The following is a 19,337-nucleotide window of genomic DNA, read 5'->3' as shown; positions in this document are numbered from 1 at the left end:
CTTATTTCTAGTGCACATTTGATTTTTGCATAATCAATTATCTGAACGTTTGCCGTTTTATGAACTTCTATAAATTCTTTTTAATAGTCGATTGGAAATAAAATTTATATTTTTAAAATGAAAATTAGCATATGTCGTACATAAAACGCTATGCAATATTTATTATGGTCTTCAATCAAAATGAATTAGAGACAACTTACTGTTGGTTTATGAACTGAGTTATGTTTTTTTAAAAAACTTAATTTTATTTTTTGGGATCAGAAGGTTAACCTGCAAGCTAAGTTTTTAAATTACTGATTAAGTAGAATTTTCTCTTTTCTCAAAAAAAGAAAAAGCATTCTGAAGTTGTGTATTGCTATTTTCTAATCACGTGATCCCTAGTCTCTGTATATTTAGAGTCACCTGATCAAAACAATCATTTGGGCTTGTTTTTGGGTGAAAATCGAAAAATTAATATTTCGGGACACTTTCAGTATTAATAAAGATGGGGGATATTTGTTGCAAGCAGCTTTTATTTAACGGTTTTTTTTATCCGTTATAATTTGAATTTTCTTTGTACAAATTGTATTTACATTACTATCTTTGAAGGTGATTATTATTTGAATTAAGTGGAATAAAAAAGAAAGTTAGCTACATGAGTAACTCTGTGATTTTTGTTATTAATGCCGTTAACAAAATTATGGGAACGGATTACGTCTTGCTGGAAACCCAACTTTACAAAGAAAATACAACTGAACGCTGTTAGAACAAAGATCATTTTTGTTTTGCTACTAAATATGGTATCTTACGGTAAAGCTTATAAAAATGTGACTGTTAAAATTGATAAAGTAGTAGAAATAAATAATAATATAAATATATTTTTAAAGCAAAAACCTTTCCCAACGGGAGATCACCAACAAAGTTTTCGAAGCGTGAAGAATATTGCGAATGTTGAAAATAGTTCTTATAATAATTATTTAGACAATTATGTTCATAAGCTTTCATTTCTGAGGGAGCCTTACAGAAAAGACAGTGTTAGTATAGAAAAAAAGAGTAAAAACTCTCCGTTGAAAGAGTTGTCGTCGTCGTGGGCCATACGTTTGTTAACTGAATTAGACAATGAAAAAACTGTTTCAAAGATAGCTCAGGACTTAGGATTAATCAGTCACGGAAACATCGGGCACCTTCCTGGACATTATTTACTTGTTCATCATACTTTTTATAATCATTCTCCTGTAGTTGAACGTAATATAAAAAACCTACGTTCTTCAATAACCTCTAGCCTAAGAAATCATCCTCATGTTAATTGGGTACGACACGAGGAGGTTTTAAAACGATATAAAAGGTCACTACAATTTAAAGATCAGTTTTTTCCATCACAGTGGCACTTGGTAAGATTTTCTTTTTTTTTTTTTTTTAAATAGAAACATACTGCAAATGCAAATTGAAATCAGAAAAACTAGTATTAAATTAAAAATAAAAAAGTTTTAACTTAATCCAAATAGCATATTATGATTATTGCGTAAAAGAGTCAATTTTCGATTTATGGTTAAAAAAAACTTTATTATTTCACTTTTCATGATTTGAAAAATAAAAATCGTTAGAGTATTGACGTACCAACAACTGTTCTAACCTATCCACACGCCCTCTTATAAAATGATTTAACTAGATTTTTTACGACATGAATAATTTATTTTTATTAGTTTAAAAAGCCTTCATGAATGTTTAATTGAGTTATGTACAACATATCTTTCATAAATGTTTGGGTTACTACAATGTACTGATTAATTAATAGCGTCTAGGGAATAAGTTATTATAAAAAAAAGATTTTTCCCACAGCAAAAAAATACTTGTGTCATGTTTGGAAAGCATATCAAAAGTTTGTGCTGATCAATTGATTTTTTTAAAAATCTCTAAAACATGTGTCAAGACAAAAAGTGTTTCAACTCCTTGTTTGAAAGGTCTCTGCATAATTTTATTTACGTTTTATTTTTATTTTTAATTATATATTTTCAAATAGTTATAAAAAAACAATAATATTTATGACAAATAAAATTAAAATAATTCAATAAAATTTTTTTGCAATTTACCTAATATAAATTACGTTCACGGTTATAGAAATTATCAAGTTCAACAGCTTTAACAGCCTTTGTGTACCAAAAAATTTTTTCGCAGTGTTTCGAGCAGTCGCGGCGCAATGGTTAGAGCGCTAGCTTCAGAGTTAATACCCGAGGTCTGATGGCTTTTCCGGCCATATATGCAGCATGGATAAAAAAAAATAAAAACGAACTGAGTTTCCTCATCAAATGCTCTTCTACAGTGACATGACTCTTACGTCTTCTAAGAGCACATTAATAACCATAGGAAAAATAGGATACAACAAACGGTTTTATTATTAAATGGTTTTTGAAGCCCACTGTTTTTTATTGTTTATTTGTAGTTTATTTAAGAGAAGTTTATTAAATTTGATAGGTAATAAAAACTAGTTAATTAGATTTAATAGGTAACAATAACTTTTTGATTAAATTTAATAGGCAATAACAACACGTTAGTTAAACTCAATATTAACACATTAATTAAGTTCAATAGATAATAATATAAACACTTTTAAAATACCACAAATTTTGGCCACCGCATATATGTATTCCGGAATCCCTGATATATTGCTAGAGCATGCATCAAACCGTGGATCTATTGATTCTGAAGCAAGCGCTCTAGTTTTTGCGGTGTGTCTAAAATATGGTTTTATCCAATCCTTTCTTGGCATTTTAAAGTCATAGTATTAAAAAAAAAGCAACCAATATCTGCATTAATGCAGATATTAAATGCATTTAATCTGAAATAGTTGCAGATGTCGCGCAGTGGTTAGAGTTCTGCCTCGGAACCAAGAGGTTCGACGCCGGCCAAAAAAGCAACATTAGCAAGGAAGGAGGAGTGAACTTCCTAGTTAAATGCTCTTTCGCAATGCTTTGTGAGAAGACCAAAAAAACTTTTGAGAGCACCTTAATAACCACACACACAAGAATAAAAAAATAAAAAAATTTAAAAATAATGAAAACATGTTTTCTTGTCAACGTTTGTAAGCAAGAAAAAAAAAAGTATATATCTACATATTACTTTAAAGTATTATTTAAATTTATCACAGTCAAATTTCATTTGGTTAACTCAAATAATACTTGGATAACTCAAATAATAAATATCTTTTTTCCAACAATGTTTGTTTATATTTGGAACTTCTAAACGCATGTTCAAACTGTAATGTAAGTTTTTTGAACAAACTGCAATTAAAGTTAGATTTTAGCAAACATTTTGAGAAAATAAGCAATTTTGAAATCAATATGATATCAGATATAAAAGATTTTCTTAAGTTTTCAGAACGTGTAGAATTACGAATTAGTATTCAAGTCGGTTGCGTACAAAGGCTCGCCTCAGAATTCAACTCTTTACGCCCCGTAAAATCATATCTGTCTTTGAACCTCTTAATAAAATGTAATAAAGATAAAGAGAAAAAAACAAACAAACAAAAGATACGGAAACTTGTAAAACATCACAATAATCAAGTTAAACGGCTTAGGCTGCGCATTTAAACTGAGGTTTCAGTAAGCCGCTGATGCTATCATACCTACTACTTGCTTTATCACGGGATTACCTGTGATTTCCTTACTTGATTATGTAAAATGTGAACAATTCTTTTTAGATTCCATTCAATTTAAAAATTAAACTTTTTTGAATGCATTGGGTTTCCATACTTTTCCGAGCCTGGTTATCCAATAAAATATTCAGTGTAAAAAATATTTATCTTTAAAAGTATATCAAGTTGGATCTCAAAAGTAGCAAAACTTCATAGAAATTTAAAAAAAATTTAATCTGTTAAATAACATTCAGTTTTTAAAAATTTATTGTTTAAAAAACTGACACTTTTAAACGAAAAAAGCATTTTTTTTTGGACGTTTTTTCTAACAATACCTTCATTAAGAAGCTTACATTTGAAAAAGATCATTATTTATGAAATTTCCATAAGAGTTCACTTCTTTTGAGGTTCAACATTTTTTTGGTAAAGACACCCACCATGCCATTGAGTGTCTTGGTGCAGATTTTTTTTTTAGAACCAGTTCTAATAGTAATTTTTGAATAATTCGGTTACAAAAAAGTTCATCATTTGCGACTCGAGAAGCTAAATTTTGCAAAAATTTTTTAGACTTAACTGGTTTGGAAACTCCGTAAAATCTATTGTTTAACCTTTTGACACAAAAATAGAGCGTAAATGAAGCGTGACAGTGCACACAAACTTTTTAACGGCGTTTATTGCTAAGTGATAATGCAAACAGATTATTCCTTTATTTCACAGATTATCTGTAGTGATTATTTATAAGTGATTTTTTTTGTACATCATTGATCAGTGTTGATCAATTTATGAAGATAATATGCCAGGTGCTACTTGTAGTATAACGAACTGTGGAACATCAAGAAGAACAAAGGGGATAGGAATATTTAAGCTTCCTTATTCAAATCCTGCAGATCCTGCTCATCAAAATTGGCGATCTGAATGGTTAAATTCAATAACTAAAGGACGTGTTATTGACCAGCAGTTTAAAGAGCAGATCAACTCTGGAAAAATTTATGCTTGTGAAAAGCACTTTAAGCCAGATGATTTTGAAACACGTAAGCTGTTAATAAACTCTATGTGAGTGTGTGTGTGTGTGAGTGTGTGTATGTGTGTGTGTGTATGTGTGTGTGTGTGTGTGTGTGCGTGTGTGTTAGTGTGTGTGTGTGTGTGTGTGTGTGTGTGTGTGTGTATGTGTGTGTAAATTCCAAATGATTTTATCTTCAGATATTGGTCTCAAAATGACAAAAAAGATTATGAAAAATGGAGCTATATCAACTCTACTACTACCGACAAAAAGCTGTAACTTAACTTCACCAAAACAAAGAATGCCAAGAAAAATTATTTTATCTGAGACTAAAGAACCAATTAAGTACTATAATAAGCTTAATGACATTTCAATTCGAATTCCAAAACTAAAACTTTTAAATGGTTGGATAACAGATGTGAAAGAAAAAGAAATATCTATTTTGAAAAATGTTTCAAATCAATTTGTTCTTCCAGAATTTGAGATAACAATAGATGAAAGTTTAGGCTATAGTTTGGCAGTATATGGGTGCATGGTTCCTGAATGTCATCCTATTTACTCAGACTACAAAAGAAGTATGCAAAATATAACTGTGACAAATTTAATTCATGTGCTTGAAAGTTATCAATTATGTATAGGTGTGCCAAATCATGAAAAGGCAGCTAGTACCATACACCATTGTATACCTTTTAAAATAAATCCACATTCTTGGGACACAAAATCATCACCATTTAATCATATGTCATACTATAGAAATATTAACTGCGATGTTTTACTTAAAAACTCAAACAGATGCAAAAAATGTTTATTGACAAACAAATCAATTATTTATTCACAAATAAAGAAAGTTAAGCGTCACAATGAGCCAGCCAAACTAAATGCTGCTATCTCTTTGACAACACCATCGAGGCTTAAATTAACAATGCAGCTGCACCGTCTTAAATGTGCACAATTGCAAGCTAGAATTGAAGCAATGAAAGAAGAGCTTATTAGCTCAAGTGTGATGATGGATTGCGATTTACATAGTGATTTTCTTTCAATAATTTCTAATACTAATCATAACATTAGTGATTTCATGAATTTGTTTTGGCAAGAACAAAAAAAGTTATTTAGTGTCTCTCCATCTGAAGTTAGATATCACCCAATGATAATAAGATACTGTTTATCCATAGCATCAAAATCCCCATCTGCATATCAAGAAATAAGAGATAGCAAAGTTCTTGTGTTGCCAAGCCTGAGGACACTCCGAGATTATAAAAATTGTATTACGCCAAAAGCTGGGTTTCAGGAAGGTATTGTTGCTGAATTATGTATGCAAGCGGAACAGTATACAAAAATTGAAAGATACATTGTGCTTCTTATTGATGAGATGTCCCTAAAATCTAATCTGGTTTTTGATAAGAACAGTCATCAGCTAAGTGGGTTTGTTGATTTGGGAGACCCAGACCTGAATTTTGCTACATTACAAAAATGTGAGCTTGCAACTCATGCTCTTGTTTTCATGGTTCGTGGCATTGCAGCATCGCTTAAGTTTTCAATTGCATATTTTACCACCATTACTGCCACAGCAGTGCAGCTATTTAGTTTATTTTGGGATTCAGTATGCATTTTAGAAAAAAGATGTAATCTTTACCAAGTCTCTGTAGTGGCTGATGGTGCATCATCAAACCGAACAATGATTAAATTTCACCATTATATGTGTGGAGATATGATTACTCCTGTTATTTTTAAAACAATAAATTTGTATGTCAAATATAGATACATATACTTTGTAGCAGACCCACCACACCTGATGAAAACTGCTCGAAATTGCTTATTAAACTCTGGCGCAGGAAAATGTACACGCTACTTGTGGAACAATGGAAAATACTTACTGTGGCAGCACATTACTCAATTCTATTATGAAGATTTCGACAATGGTTTAAAACTTATGCCTAAGTTAACTAATGAGCACATACACATAAACTCTTACTCTGCTATGACTGTAAAACTAGCTACCCAAATTTTAAGTCAAACCGTAGCATCTGTTTTGAAAACCTTTGGAACTGAGGAACATAAAGAGACAGCTAGTTTTTGTGAAAAAATGGACATGTTTTTTGATTGTGTTAACAATAAATCTCTAGAAGAACATAAAATTAATATAAAACCTTTCCTTCAAAAATACACAGACCAAAATGATTTACGATTTAATTTCCTTTTAAATGATTTTTTGGATTATTTTAAAGATTGGAAAAGATCTATAAATGAAAGAGTGGACAATACTTCTAGTTGCCAATACTCTTATGAGGCTAAGGCTAAAATGTTCATTTCACATCAGACTCATGAAGGCTTAATAATGACATGTAACTCAATTGTGGAAGTTACAAGGTTTCTGTTAGCAGAGGGTATGTCTTATGTACTTACTAATAGATTTTGTCAAGATCCATTAGAGAAATATTTCAGTGCTCAAAGACAAATAGGGCGACATTCAGATAACCCTGATGCTAAACAGTTTGGATACAATTCTAATGCAATACGCATCCAAAGAAGTGTTTCGCTTAACACTGGAAATACTAGAGGCTCTTATATAAAAAAAAAGTCTTTGATAAATGTGTCTGAAGATCTTATACCAAAAAGAAAGAGAAAAAAAACATGATTTACAAACTACTTATATTATAACATTTATTTGTATTCAAAACTTTTATAAAACTACATATATATATTTATATATATATTATTTGTCTTTCAGTTTATGTGATTGTTTCATATTAGCACGTAATCCTTTTTTAGATAGTTCTCCTGTTTTTTTTTTTGCTTTGTGTTTATTAACAAAGTCTTTGACAAATGAATGACTTCGAACTCTAAAATATAATCTCAGTATTGAACACAAAGTAGATTTTTGTATATCTTTTTCAATTTTTAAATCACAGCTTTCAAGAATAACCCTGTAATATTCATCTATATCTTGATCATGTAATGTTTTTTCTGTCATGAAATCTATGTCTATGCTTTTAGTTAATTCTGACTGTTCTGTATATAAACAAAATGCTTTTTCTGCTATAACTAATATTTGCTCAAACTCAATTGTTATACCAGTGAGTCCTCCACGGCTAAGAGCATTGATAAGTTTTTGGTCTGGAATATTTTTTGTTTCAGATTGGCAGCTTTTTAATATTGATATTGCTTGTTGTATAGCAGTGTCATTATTTGTTCAAAAACATTGGATTTTTTTAATTTTATTTGTGGATGCAGTAACCTCCTAGATATTTCAAGCCATACTTTTCATTTCACATATTGTTTGTCTACTTGATATCTTTTTATCACTGACACTAGATATATTAGCCCTATAATAAGATGCTATGCTGTCAGCAAGTTTGCTTAATAATAATGTAGCAGTATCTTCATATTCAGCATCACAATTAAAAATCTGCCTACTGTTGATTGAAAGTGCATCAGGTAGAACTCTTTTCCATGATGATATAGGCAGATTTCGAGATTTAAGAGTGAGTAATATTGATTTCCAAATAATTCCATTGTATCTTTCAACTTGCCCATTTTCAGTTGGGTTGTAAGGGGTTGTTCTGCTAGTTGCAATCCCTTTTGATAAGAACCAGTGCTTTAATTCAGAAGATATTAATGAGGATCCACGATCAGAATGAACATAACTAGGTATACCAAACATAGAAAAAAGATCAGCTAAACAGTTTATTATTGTCTGAGTTGTCATATCTTTTACAGGATAAGCAAAAGGAAAACGTGAGTATTCGTCTACAATTGTTAGCATATATTGTTCAGGGGTAGAAGAAGGTAATGGACCTTTGAAGTCAATAGATATACGTTTAAATGGCTGGGTTGCTTTAATTAGGTGCACATCATTTGGGCGATAGTACTTGGGTTTTATTTCTTTGCTTATTCTACAATCTTCACATATTTGTTTTACATCTTCTACTGAATAAGGGAGGTTTCTTGATCGAATAAAATGATGGAGGCGAGTAACACCAGGATGGCAAAGTGCAGCATGCAAATCATATAATGATTCTGAATTTATTGCTGCACATCTAATACGAGTAAATGTATCTGGACCACTATTACATTGGCCAGGGCGATAGTGGATATCATAAGAATATGGAGACAAGGCTATTCTCCAACGCATTATTTTATCATTCTTTATTTTACTGCTTGATTTATAATCATACATAAAAGCCACAGATCGTTGGTCAGTGATAAGAATAAAATGTCGACCCAAAAGAAAATGGCGCCAATGATTTATGGCTTCGACTATCGCTTGAGCTTCTTTCTCCACTGATGAATAGTATTGTTCACTCCCTTGAAGGGTTCGTGGTTAAGCATGGCGGATATGGCAAAATCAGAAGCATCAGTCTCTAGAGTAAAAGGTATATTTTCATCAATGGTTTGCATGGAAGATTGAACAAGCTCATCTTTTAATGTTTCAAAAGCTGATATTTGCTGCTGATTGAGTGGGAATTGGGTAACAGAGTTCAAAGGTCTAATTTTATCTGAAAACTTTCCTATCCATTTTGCATAGTATGAGAACATTCCAATAATACGCTGTAAAGACTTTGCATTATCAGGTGGAGGTAATTTAATGAGAGGAGCAAGTCTTGGAGGATCTGGTTTCAAGGACCCATAAGATATACGGTAACCTAAAAAATCTAAGGTCTCAGTTGAAAATACACACTTCTCTTCATTAAATGTAATCCAAGCATCAATAGCAGCTAATCTGAATTTAAGTAGATTTTCATCATGTTCTTTCTGACTATTACCACATATTGTAATGTTATCAATGAAAGGAAAGCAGTCAGTTAGTTTATATGTTCTAACAAAGTTATCTATTTTGCGTTGAAAACATGCAGATCCATTGGTAACTCCAAAAGGCATTCTAGTATATTGCCACAACTTATTGTCAGCTTCAAAGGCAGTATATAGTCGATCTTTTTTTGATAAAGGTATTTGGTAGTATGCTGAGCGAAGGTCGAGAGTACTATAAATTTTGTATTTGGAAATTATGCTTACAATTGTTTCAATCTTAGGTAGAGGATATGCGTCCAATTGAGTATACTTTTTAATAGTTTCAGAATAATCAACAACCATACGACGTTTAGTCTTTTCATTAATTACTAGGCTCTATTATTCCTACTTGGACCAAGCGATGGATTTCAGATTAATAAATTCTTTATCTCTTTGAGAGTAATTTCTAGATCTAGTGGCAATCGGTCGACAATCTTTCGTGAGGTTAACAAATAATTCAGCAGGTTTAGTTTTCATTGTTGTTAAAGCTGCGAATGTTATGGGTGGTCTTTTCCCACCATACTTAATGGTAATACTTTCATGCAACTCTTGAAAATCTGTGCCAAGAATAATATCTATACATAAGTTATCTAGCACATGCAACTTGACTTTGTTATAGATTTTGTTTTAAAGAGTTATTGAAACATAACAATATCCATCTGATTTTGCTGATAAAGAAGCTGATGCCATTCCGATTACACTCTGTTTATAAATAACATCTAAATTGAGTAGAGCCACTAGTTTATTATTAATGAAATTTTATTTGTACTCCCACTATCAATTAAAGCTTCTGCTTTATACTTATCATTAATAATGATGTTATGACAGACTCTGAAGGGAGAGTTTGCCGAAGCTGATATGGTGGCACAGAAGTAATCATTATCAATTTTAGGAACGGCAGCAGAAACACTAGATGATCTGCAAAGTTTCTCAAAATGACCAACTTTTTTACATTTGTGACAGATAGCTTCAAGAGCAGGGCATTTAGTACGTGGATGTCTTATATTTTCACAAAACCAGCACAGTCGTTTTGATTTTACTATAGCAGCTAAGTGATTATCAGTCATGGATTGATTTTGCAAAGATGATTTGATTTCCTGAATAGAGGCAGAGATAGGTATAGTTGGTTGTGAGTATAAGTTTGAATTTTGTTGGGCGACATCTAAAGATCTAGCTTGGTCTAAGCTGTTGAAAGGTCTAATGTTTTGTTTTCTAGTAAGCGTTGGCGTATAACATTGGAGAGTAAGCTATTTATAAACGCATTGCGAATCATTTCAGATTTATATTGCTCAGCACTTACAGCAGTGAACTTACAGTCCTTAGACAAATTTTTAAGTTCATTTAGGAATTGATCTATTGATTCACTCGGTTTTTGCTTCCGTGTTGATAAAATGTGTCTGGCAAATATTTCATTCTTTGGTTTTAAGTAGATTCGAGAATACTTGTTGCTTGTTCAAAATCATCACACTCTGATATGAATTCGAAGACATTAGGTTCAATATGGTTTATTAGAAGATTAAGCTTAATGGAGTTATTATCAACTGTACTTACAAAATTGTAAAATGTTCTTAACCAGTGGTTGTATGTTTTTTCTGCATCTGTTGAGTTCGGATCTATACCAAGTCTATCAGGTTTCATGAATCGCTCCATCTTTCTTTTATTTCATAATAATATTAGCTCTTTTGATTGTAAAGAATAACCAAATTAATTATGTTGGCTCAAAAGAGCTATAATAATACTAGCCTATAACAAAATAACAAAATACATAAAGTATATTTATAGTGTAATACAAAACATATATGTATACATAAATCGCATTAACACAACAGTAACGAATAACAGAGTTTTATTTAAAATATTTATGGATGAAGGATTTCAGTTGGTTTCAGGCAAATTAGGTAAAACTTACGGATTCATTACTGGACAGGATTCTGTAAGTAATTTGAATAAAGAGTTTCATGAAAAAAAGAAACTTGAGATAAAGGAAATATTGTTACAGAAATTTATTTATATGAAAATAGATGCAGCTACTCAACAACAAAAGAACTATTTGGAAATAAATATTCAATATTATTATTCAGAAAAAAATTTAAAAACTTAGGCATTGATATATACACAAGGACAGCACAACCCTGCTGCTACCAAAAAAAAAATGGTGAAAGATACTCTACAGATTTGGTATCAGCAAAGATTAAATAGTATGTGCAAGTGTAGACAATGTAGCCAATATGATTAGAGCAATCCAAATTTTAAACAAATATTAAGTGATGAATATTTGTTTAAAATGAACAGAATACAAATGAAGAAGAAAGTGCAGCAAGCTGGGAAAAAAATCTAGTCTTTATCAACCCAAAATGGTGTCAATAATTGTCTTCTGACTTTAGGTTGATGCACTGTGTTATTCACACTTTGCTGCTAGCAATTCGTATGATTTAAAAAAAACATCAACTTTTGACAAATGTCTGTTATGTTGTAAAGAAACTAAGAAACTTACATACAATATTTTTAGCAATAAAGCAATACAAAGTTATTTCAATTTTCGATAAGGAGACTCGCTGGGGTTCTACATTCTGTATGATTGAAAGATTATTACTTTTGCGCTCACTGTGTGAGCAATTTGCTGCAGTTGATCAAATTTTCTTTCTACACTCTGAAATATGGGATAAGTTAAGTCATCTCGTGATTTTTTAAAAAAGCCATGTATGTATAATATGAGTTAAACTTCAAGGAATCAATATCACTCCGGGAGAGTTCCTAAAGAAATGATTGAAATTGAAATCTGACCTAGAGAAGAATCAAGGACTAATTGCAGAAGACATTTTAAAATTGATGCAGAAGCGAGATGAAAAACATTTTGATAATGATATATTTCTAGCTGCAGCTTATGATGATACTAGATATAGAATACTGTTGGAAAAAGGTCAGTTAGTATGAGCAAAGTAAGGCTTACAACAGTAGCAGAAAAACTTTTTAAAAGAGATGCCAAGAATATAATAGAAATTCAAGAAATAAGAAATACTGCTGAGCCATCTACAGTACTTCTTTCAGTTTTTAGTGAATCTAATTCCGATGAAGAAGAGGATGAGTTTGATACGGAGCTTGATAAAAAAGAAAAAAAGAAGAGTTGAGACCAAAATTAATTTTAATGATAAAAATACTTTTAATAGAAATTTTATGGATGACTGTAAGGTAATGGAAGAAATTGGACATATAAAAGTGAATTTAGCTTTTGAGGGAATTGAAAATACCTCAAAAGAATAGAAGAAGTGTGCAGAGTAGTCTTTTGTATATCTATCTCACAAGCAAGTGTAGAGAGGCTTTTTTCTGCTCTTAAGTTTGTATCGAGCGATCTGCGTTCTTTACTCAAACCTGATATTTAGATATTTTATTTTTAAGGATGAATCAAGATTTTGATTAACAGAATAATACTTAAGTTAATTTCATAAAACATTTTTAAAAAATTGTGTTTTTTGTGGAGCTGCCCCGAAGCTGGAGCCAAATATTCTAATGGAGCCAGAGCCAATTTTTAGACCTTGGCTTCAAAGCCCTGCAGTGCTGAACCTATACAAGTTAAGATTTGTACTGTGATTCTTAATAAAAGCTGAACATTTGGCAATCCTAACTTTGATAGACTTTATTGGAATTTTGAAAAATTTAAGTGGTAAAATTCTTTTGTTTAAATTGATTTTAATCAGAGATTTAGGTCTCGAGACCAAAGTCTTGGTCTTGAAACGTCTAGAGACTCATATTTAACTGCCTTGGTCTTAGTATTGGTCTTGAAAGCCAAGACTATTGGTCTTGGTCTTGGACCTCTACTTTCTTTTACTTTCTTGATTTTTATGAAAAATATCAACTCAATTAATGGATTACTTATAAATAACAAACGCAGATTGCCACAACTTCCCGCTCTTAATGAGAGTTCATAACGTTGGTTTGACAAGGTTCTAACAGAAATTTTTTATGTTAGGAGAATTAAAGAAAAAATCTTTTTATTTTATTTTTTTATCTAAATTATTTGTATTCTTATTTTTTTATTTGTTTATGTATTCTTTTTTTTATTGATGTATAAAAATGCATAAATAAAAAATAAGTATATAAATATTTTTATTTAGACGTTAAAATAAAGAAAAAAAGGTTTATTTGCTATTCTTTTACTAGTCTTAACCTGGTCTTGCAGTAACTTTTAAAGTTTCTTTAAAAGTTACTGCAAGACCAGGTTTAAAAGTTTTTTAAAGATCTTGGTAATGGGTTTATTTTTTGATGTTTTGGTCTTCGTCTTGGTCTTGAAGCATTCGGTCTTGCTCTTGGTCTTAAACCCAAATGTCTATGTCTTAGTCTAGGCCCATTTTGTCATGACTACATCTCTGATTTTAATACCTTTCAAATTATATTTTATAAATATAGTTATCATTAGGGCAGGTGAGGGTCTTTTTGCATAGTGAAGATAATATCTAGGAGAAATACTTGGAAAAAAGTTTTACAATTTAGTTGTGGTTAAAAGTAATTTGTAAACCATAAATGGCAATCTTCCTCTTGGTAGTATAATAGTATAAATCATAATCTTTCAAACAGGTTATTTGTTTAAAATATAAGCAACTCTATAAAAAAATTTAGTTTGAGATCTTTATTTTATATGATTTTTTTCTTTTACCTTTCTCCTTTTTTAAACTTTAGCTTTATAATATTTTTTTAGGATAACTTAAAATTCATTGGACATGATATTAATGTAACAGGTGTATGGGAAAATAACATTACTGGAAAAGGTGTCACTGTTTCTGTTATTGATGATGGTAAATGATATTTTTTTTTAGATATTATACTTTGTTCTTTTAAAAACATTGAGCACGCTTTTTTCTAGAATACATTTTAGAATTGTTTATATATATATATATATATATATATATATATATATATATATATATATATATATATATATATATATATATATATATATATATTTATATATATATTTATATATATATATATATATAAATATATATATATATATAAATATATATATATATATATAAATATATATATATATATATAAATATATATATATATATATATTTATATATATATATATATATATATAAATATATATATATATAAATATATATATATAAATATATATATATATATATATATATATATATATATATACATATACATATATATATATGTTGAATTTGATTAAGAAGGCTGCATATAAACATTTTGTTTTAAATATATTTTGATATTATTATATATTTACAATATTTCGCTGACCTATAGCAATATTTCGCTAAACTATAGCGAAATATTGTAAATATATAATAATATCAAAATATATTTAAAACAAAACATTTATTTGCAGCCTTCTTAATCAAATTCAACATATATAAAAAAATTTTAAAAGAATGTATATGTAATATATAATGTAATACAATAATCTGCGATAAGAAAAAAGTTAAATTTCTTGTGAAGTCTGTCTAGCAGACTTTAGCAGATGCCTGTTCGGCGACAATGAACTTGTCATATCAATTCTGAACTCATTGATACTTCTTGAATTGATAACTGGATTTGGCAACTTATTCCATAAGAATCCTGTTTGTAAAGGAATAATATCTAGCTTCGTTTCTTGTGAATTGTTTCGACAGTCTAAATTTAGAGCCTCTAACATTACTTGCAGGTCCTTGTGCTAAAAGGGAATGTAGTATGGTATTGATATGAAACCAATTTGCTTCATTAAACCCCTTAAATGCTTTAAAACATTGTATCATTTCCCTTCGTTGCCTTCTTTGTTCTAGAGTTTGTAGATTAAGATAAGTTAGACGGACTTTGTAATCTTTGTAATTTTCTTATTGCTGGAACAAGTTTAGTTACCTCTTTTCTATCTATCTATCTATCTATCTATCTATATATATATATATATATATATATATATATATATATATATATATATATATATATATATATATATATATATATATATATATATATATATATATATACATACATATCAGTCTTTCACAGGAAGATGTGTGATCGCACATCTTTATGACCAGGCAAATTACATTTTGCTTTGACAATTTGACCGCGGGCATTTTCAAAAAAACATTGTAAAAACGCGCTGAATGAAAAATATTCTGAGTTATACTTTAAGTGAAATAAATTACATCAAAACATTTAACAAATGTTTTTATATTAGCGAATCGCTTTTAAATAATGTTTAATAAACGATTTACTGATAATGGTTTTTTTTTTTAAGTATATTTGACAATTTTATATATTTTTAATTTTGATATATAATTGTTTAAATGTGCATTTTTTATAATAAATATTATTAAGAAATAAAAAAATTGTTTTTTTTTTATAAACAACAACATTCTACAACAACGAAAGTTTCTTTAACGAGTTTCTATATAAGAATAGTTAAAGTTAATACATTTGAAAAAATAAACAAAATTTCGTTGAAAAAAAAAAAGACAAATGTTTTAGAAATCCCTTACTATTAAGTAAGTTTGATCTTAAATGCTTTTATATTACAAATTACAAATGTTAAAACAAAGAATGAAAGCAATATATATATATATATATATATATATATATATATATATATATATATATATATATTATATATATAATATATATATATATATATATATATATATATATATATATATATATATATATATATATATATATATATATATATATATATATATATATATATATATACATACATACATACAACTCTATATGTAACTCTTCCTGATGATCCAGCAATGGTGAAACTTCAAGTTGAAGAAAAAAGTTAGATAAGTGGTTTTTACTAATTTATTATTGCTCTGTTCTTTAACCCTTTCGTGTACATATGTGCGCCTTGGACATACCAATCAAAACACCTCTCTAAAAGTTAGTTCAACCCTTTTTAGTCTTAAATAATAACCTTTTGTGTGTGTAGACATAAATTGAGCTTAGGAAATTTGGAACTTTCAATTCACGGATAGTTTTCATGTTTAAAACACTAAAGATAATTGACAAAAATATATGTAGTTGTTAGACGTTTTCAGCGCAGATGGCTTTGAGAAATAGGATTATAAATGATCCGAATGAAGCTCTTCGAATCCTTGATGAAATGGACGATGCTAGTGATTTGTCTTCTGAGTCTGATGACAACAAATTCCAAGAGAATAAAACTGATATTTGCTCAACAACAGCTCCATTGACTATGGCATTGTCAGCAAGTCGGTCATCATCATCAGAAATAATTTCATCTTCATCATCTGAAGAATATGTTTGTTCCGAAGATGATTCAACAGAAAAAATAGGTGTGGATTTTTCTATTATCAATTCAGGAACTAATAATAAAGGACTCTATACAATAGCATTTGCTGATAACAATGGTACTATAAATAATAAAAGAAAAATCCGTAAGCAACAAACAAGTAAACAACTTCATACCATTGAGACTAAGAAGCCTAATATTAGTAAAGATAATAGAGAATGGAAAAAAGTTAAAACTATTAGAACTATTATTCCATTTATAGCAACACCAGGACCAACATTTAGAAGATCTGCAATACCTAATTGTGATGGAAATATCAAACCTATCCATCTCTTTGAATTGTTCTTTGATAATGCTTTAATACAAAAACTTGTCGCTGAAACAAATAACTACCATTCAAGAAGGTTACAATCTACTCCGATAAAGCATAGAATGTTATGGGTTGATGTTACATCAAATGATATCAAAGTATTTATAACAATCTGTTTAGCCATGGGAATGTTAAAACTTCCTCGTATCCATGATTACTGGAGACAAAAGCAATGGTTTTTTGCTATTTCATCTTTTAGTAAAGTAATGTCTCGTGATCCATTTAGACAAATTCACCGTTACCTTCATTTTTGCAACGAGACAGCTGCAATACCAAGGGGTAATGAAGGTTACGACAAACTTTTCAAGGTACATATGTTGCTAGATGACCTTTGTCCTAAATTCAGAAATCTTTATAAACCAAAAAGAGACATTTGCATTGATGAGAGTATGATACCTTTTAAAGGAAGAATCTCTTTCCGACAATTTATTCCAAGCAAACATACAAGATTTGGAATAAAAGCTTGGGTAATGGCAGAGTCAGCTACCGGGTACATATCAGAATTCTTGATTTACACTGGAAAAGATATTGATGGACGATAAGCCAAGAGATTGCAAAAATTGTTCTGAAAGTGTTCGAAAAACTACTTTAGTTGGTCAGTCCCAGCGCCATTCAAAAGGTATTCGTAGATCACGTGTTTTTTGTTCATTATGCAATGTCTATTTATGCCTTGATTCAGTCTCTAATTGTTGGAATATGTGGCATTCATAGTTTTATTTTTAAAATTATATATATATATAATTACTTGTGTTGACTAAATATAATAAATAAAATAGCTTGAAAAATTTTTCTTTGCTTTAAACAAAGTGTGGGCTTGTTATTTTCTACTTATCTAAATAAGGAAAGTATCCCATTAAATTAGTTACTTTTCCTTATAGGTATATTTTAATATTTTTATTGAATAACAAAATTAGGTAAAAAAAAAAAAAAAAAATTTACGTCACCAGAGAAAAATGTTATTTATTTATTTTCTAGTTATATATTAGAAAAAAAACCCATCAAATAAAAGGTGAATAAATTTTACACCGTTCTACAAGCCTTTAATCACTTCTAAAACAATATAGCAAGCTATTTGAAAGGCTTCATTAGCAAATATTTAAAAGTCGCAATGCTACTTCATCAATATGAAATAATGTCGACGTCATCAGTTCAATCTTTTTACTTTTTTAATTTAATTTTCGGATTTTGAATTTTGCCTGCTTTCCAATAATATATACTTTGCTTAACTTATTTTGAAAGGAAACCCATCTATTTAAGTGTTTACATGGCATAGTATTGCGTTTTTTAAATCGCCTAAATAAATTCCGGTACCAAAGGGTTAAGAACATTGAGCACTCTATTTGTAAAACATAATTTACATATATATATATACATACATACATACATATATATATATATATATTTATATATATATATATATATATATATATATATATATATATATATATATATATTTTCTATGTTTCCACAAGCAAGGTATGATTTGTGTTTATTAATTTGATAAACAAAAATTTTTTAATTGCTTTTTATTAACAAATGCCATCTTTTTAGGCTTTACTTTAAGTAAAAAAAAAAGCAAAACATTACTTAAAGCAAGCAGAACCAAAAAAAATATACATAAATAAATTTGAATTTTATTAAATTTTTCAGATAATATACTAAGTTAAATTTTTATAGATATTTCTTTACTGTAATTATATATTAAACCGTAAAAATATATTATAATTATACTTTACATATTATAATTATATTTCTTTGAATATTGTTTCTATAAAGATATCATAACTATATTTCTTTACCGTGATTATATATTAAACTATAAAAACCTAATAACTACCAATCAACATGGTTTTATGAACAAATATTCCAGGCGTACAAATCTTTTAGAATCTGCAAATGATTGAATAATTGATTTCTAAAAATAAGTTTGATTCTCATATCCCAAACCATTAACTAGATATGCATCGAATAATTTAAGAAGTAACCTTCTTAACTAACATTTTTCTCACTGATAAATATTATCAAGTTAAGGTTGGAATGTTGTCTTTATCAATTTTACTATATGTTAATGATTTCACTATATGTTAATGGACCACAACTAACAGTTTTATTTGTTTTTTAAATCTTTTTTGTTCTGAACAAGCTCATACACTGGGCAGAAAGAAAATTTAACTCTAATCTAATAACAAAACAATAAAAATTAAAAAGTTAACCAACGAATCAATATAATTAAATAGTACAATGTTTTGCTTGTTTATGAAAGTCAGGTTTTTGTCATTTAAGTTTTAAACTTTCTTAA

At 29.0% G+C, this 19,337-nt stretch overlaps 2 protein-coding genes across 2 annotated transcripts in view; both read left to right on the top strand.

The window, feature by feature from the left end:
* The first annotated feature begins 240 nt into the window (after positions 1–240).
* Positions 241–19,337, top strand: part of LOC100206506 (proprotein convertase subtilisin/kexin type 7) — a 47,507-nt gene continuing 28,410 nt past the window's right edge. Inside the window, exons 1-2 of the mRNA XM_065794485.1 lie at positions 241–1,370; positions 14,092–14,188. Of these exons, the coding sequence (XP_065650557.1) occupies positions 663–1,370; positions 14,092–14,188 (805 nt within the window). The 5' untranslated portion in view covers positions 241–662. The remainder of the gene's footprint in view (positions 1,371–14,091; positions 14,189–19,337) is intronic.
* On the top strand, positions 4,274–7,357 carry LOC136078177 (uncharacterized). The gene is made up of 2 exons (XM_065793299.1): positions 4,274–4,641; positions 4,811–7,357. Exons 1-2 carry the CDS (start codon positions 4,404–4,406, stop codon positions 7,243–7,245), a joined length of 2,673 nt encoding a protein of 890 aa, XP_065649371.1. The 5' UTR covers positions 4,274–4,403; the 3' UTR covers positions 7,246–7,357.

Source organism: Hydra vulgaris, chromosome 03 (genome assembly GCF_038396675.1).
Source record: "Hydra vulgaris chromosome 03, alternate assembly HydraT2T_AEP".
NCBI lineage: Eukaryota > Metazoa > Cnidaria > Hydrozoa > Anthoathecata > Hydridae > Hydra > Hydra vulgaris.
The sequence above is the reverse complement of the archived record's forward strand: the minus strand, read 5'-3'. Positions and strand labels throughout refer to the sequence as shown.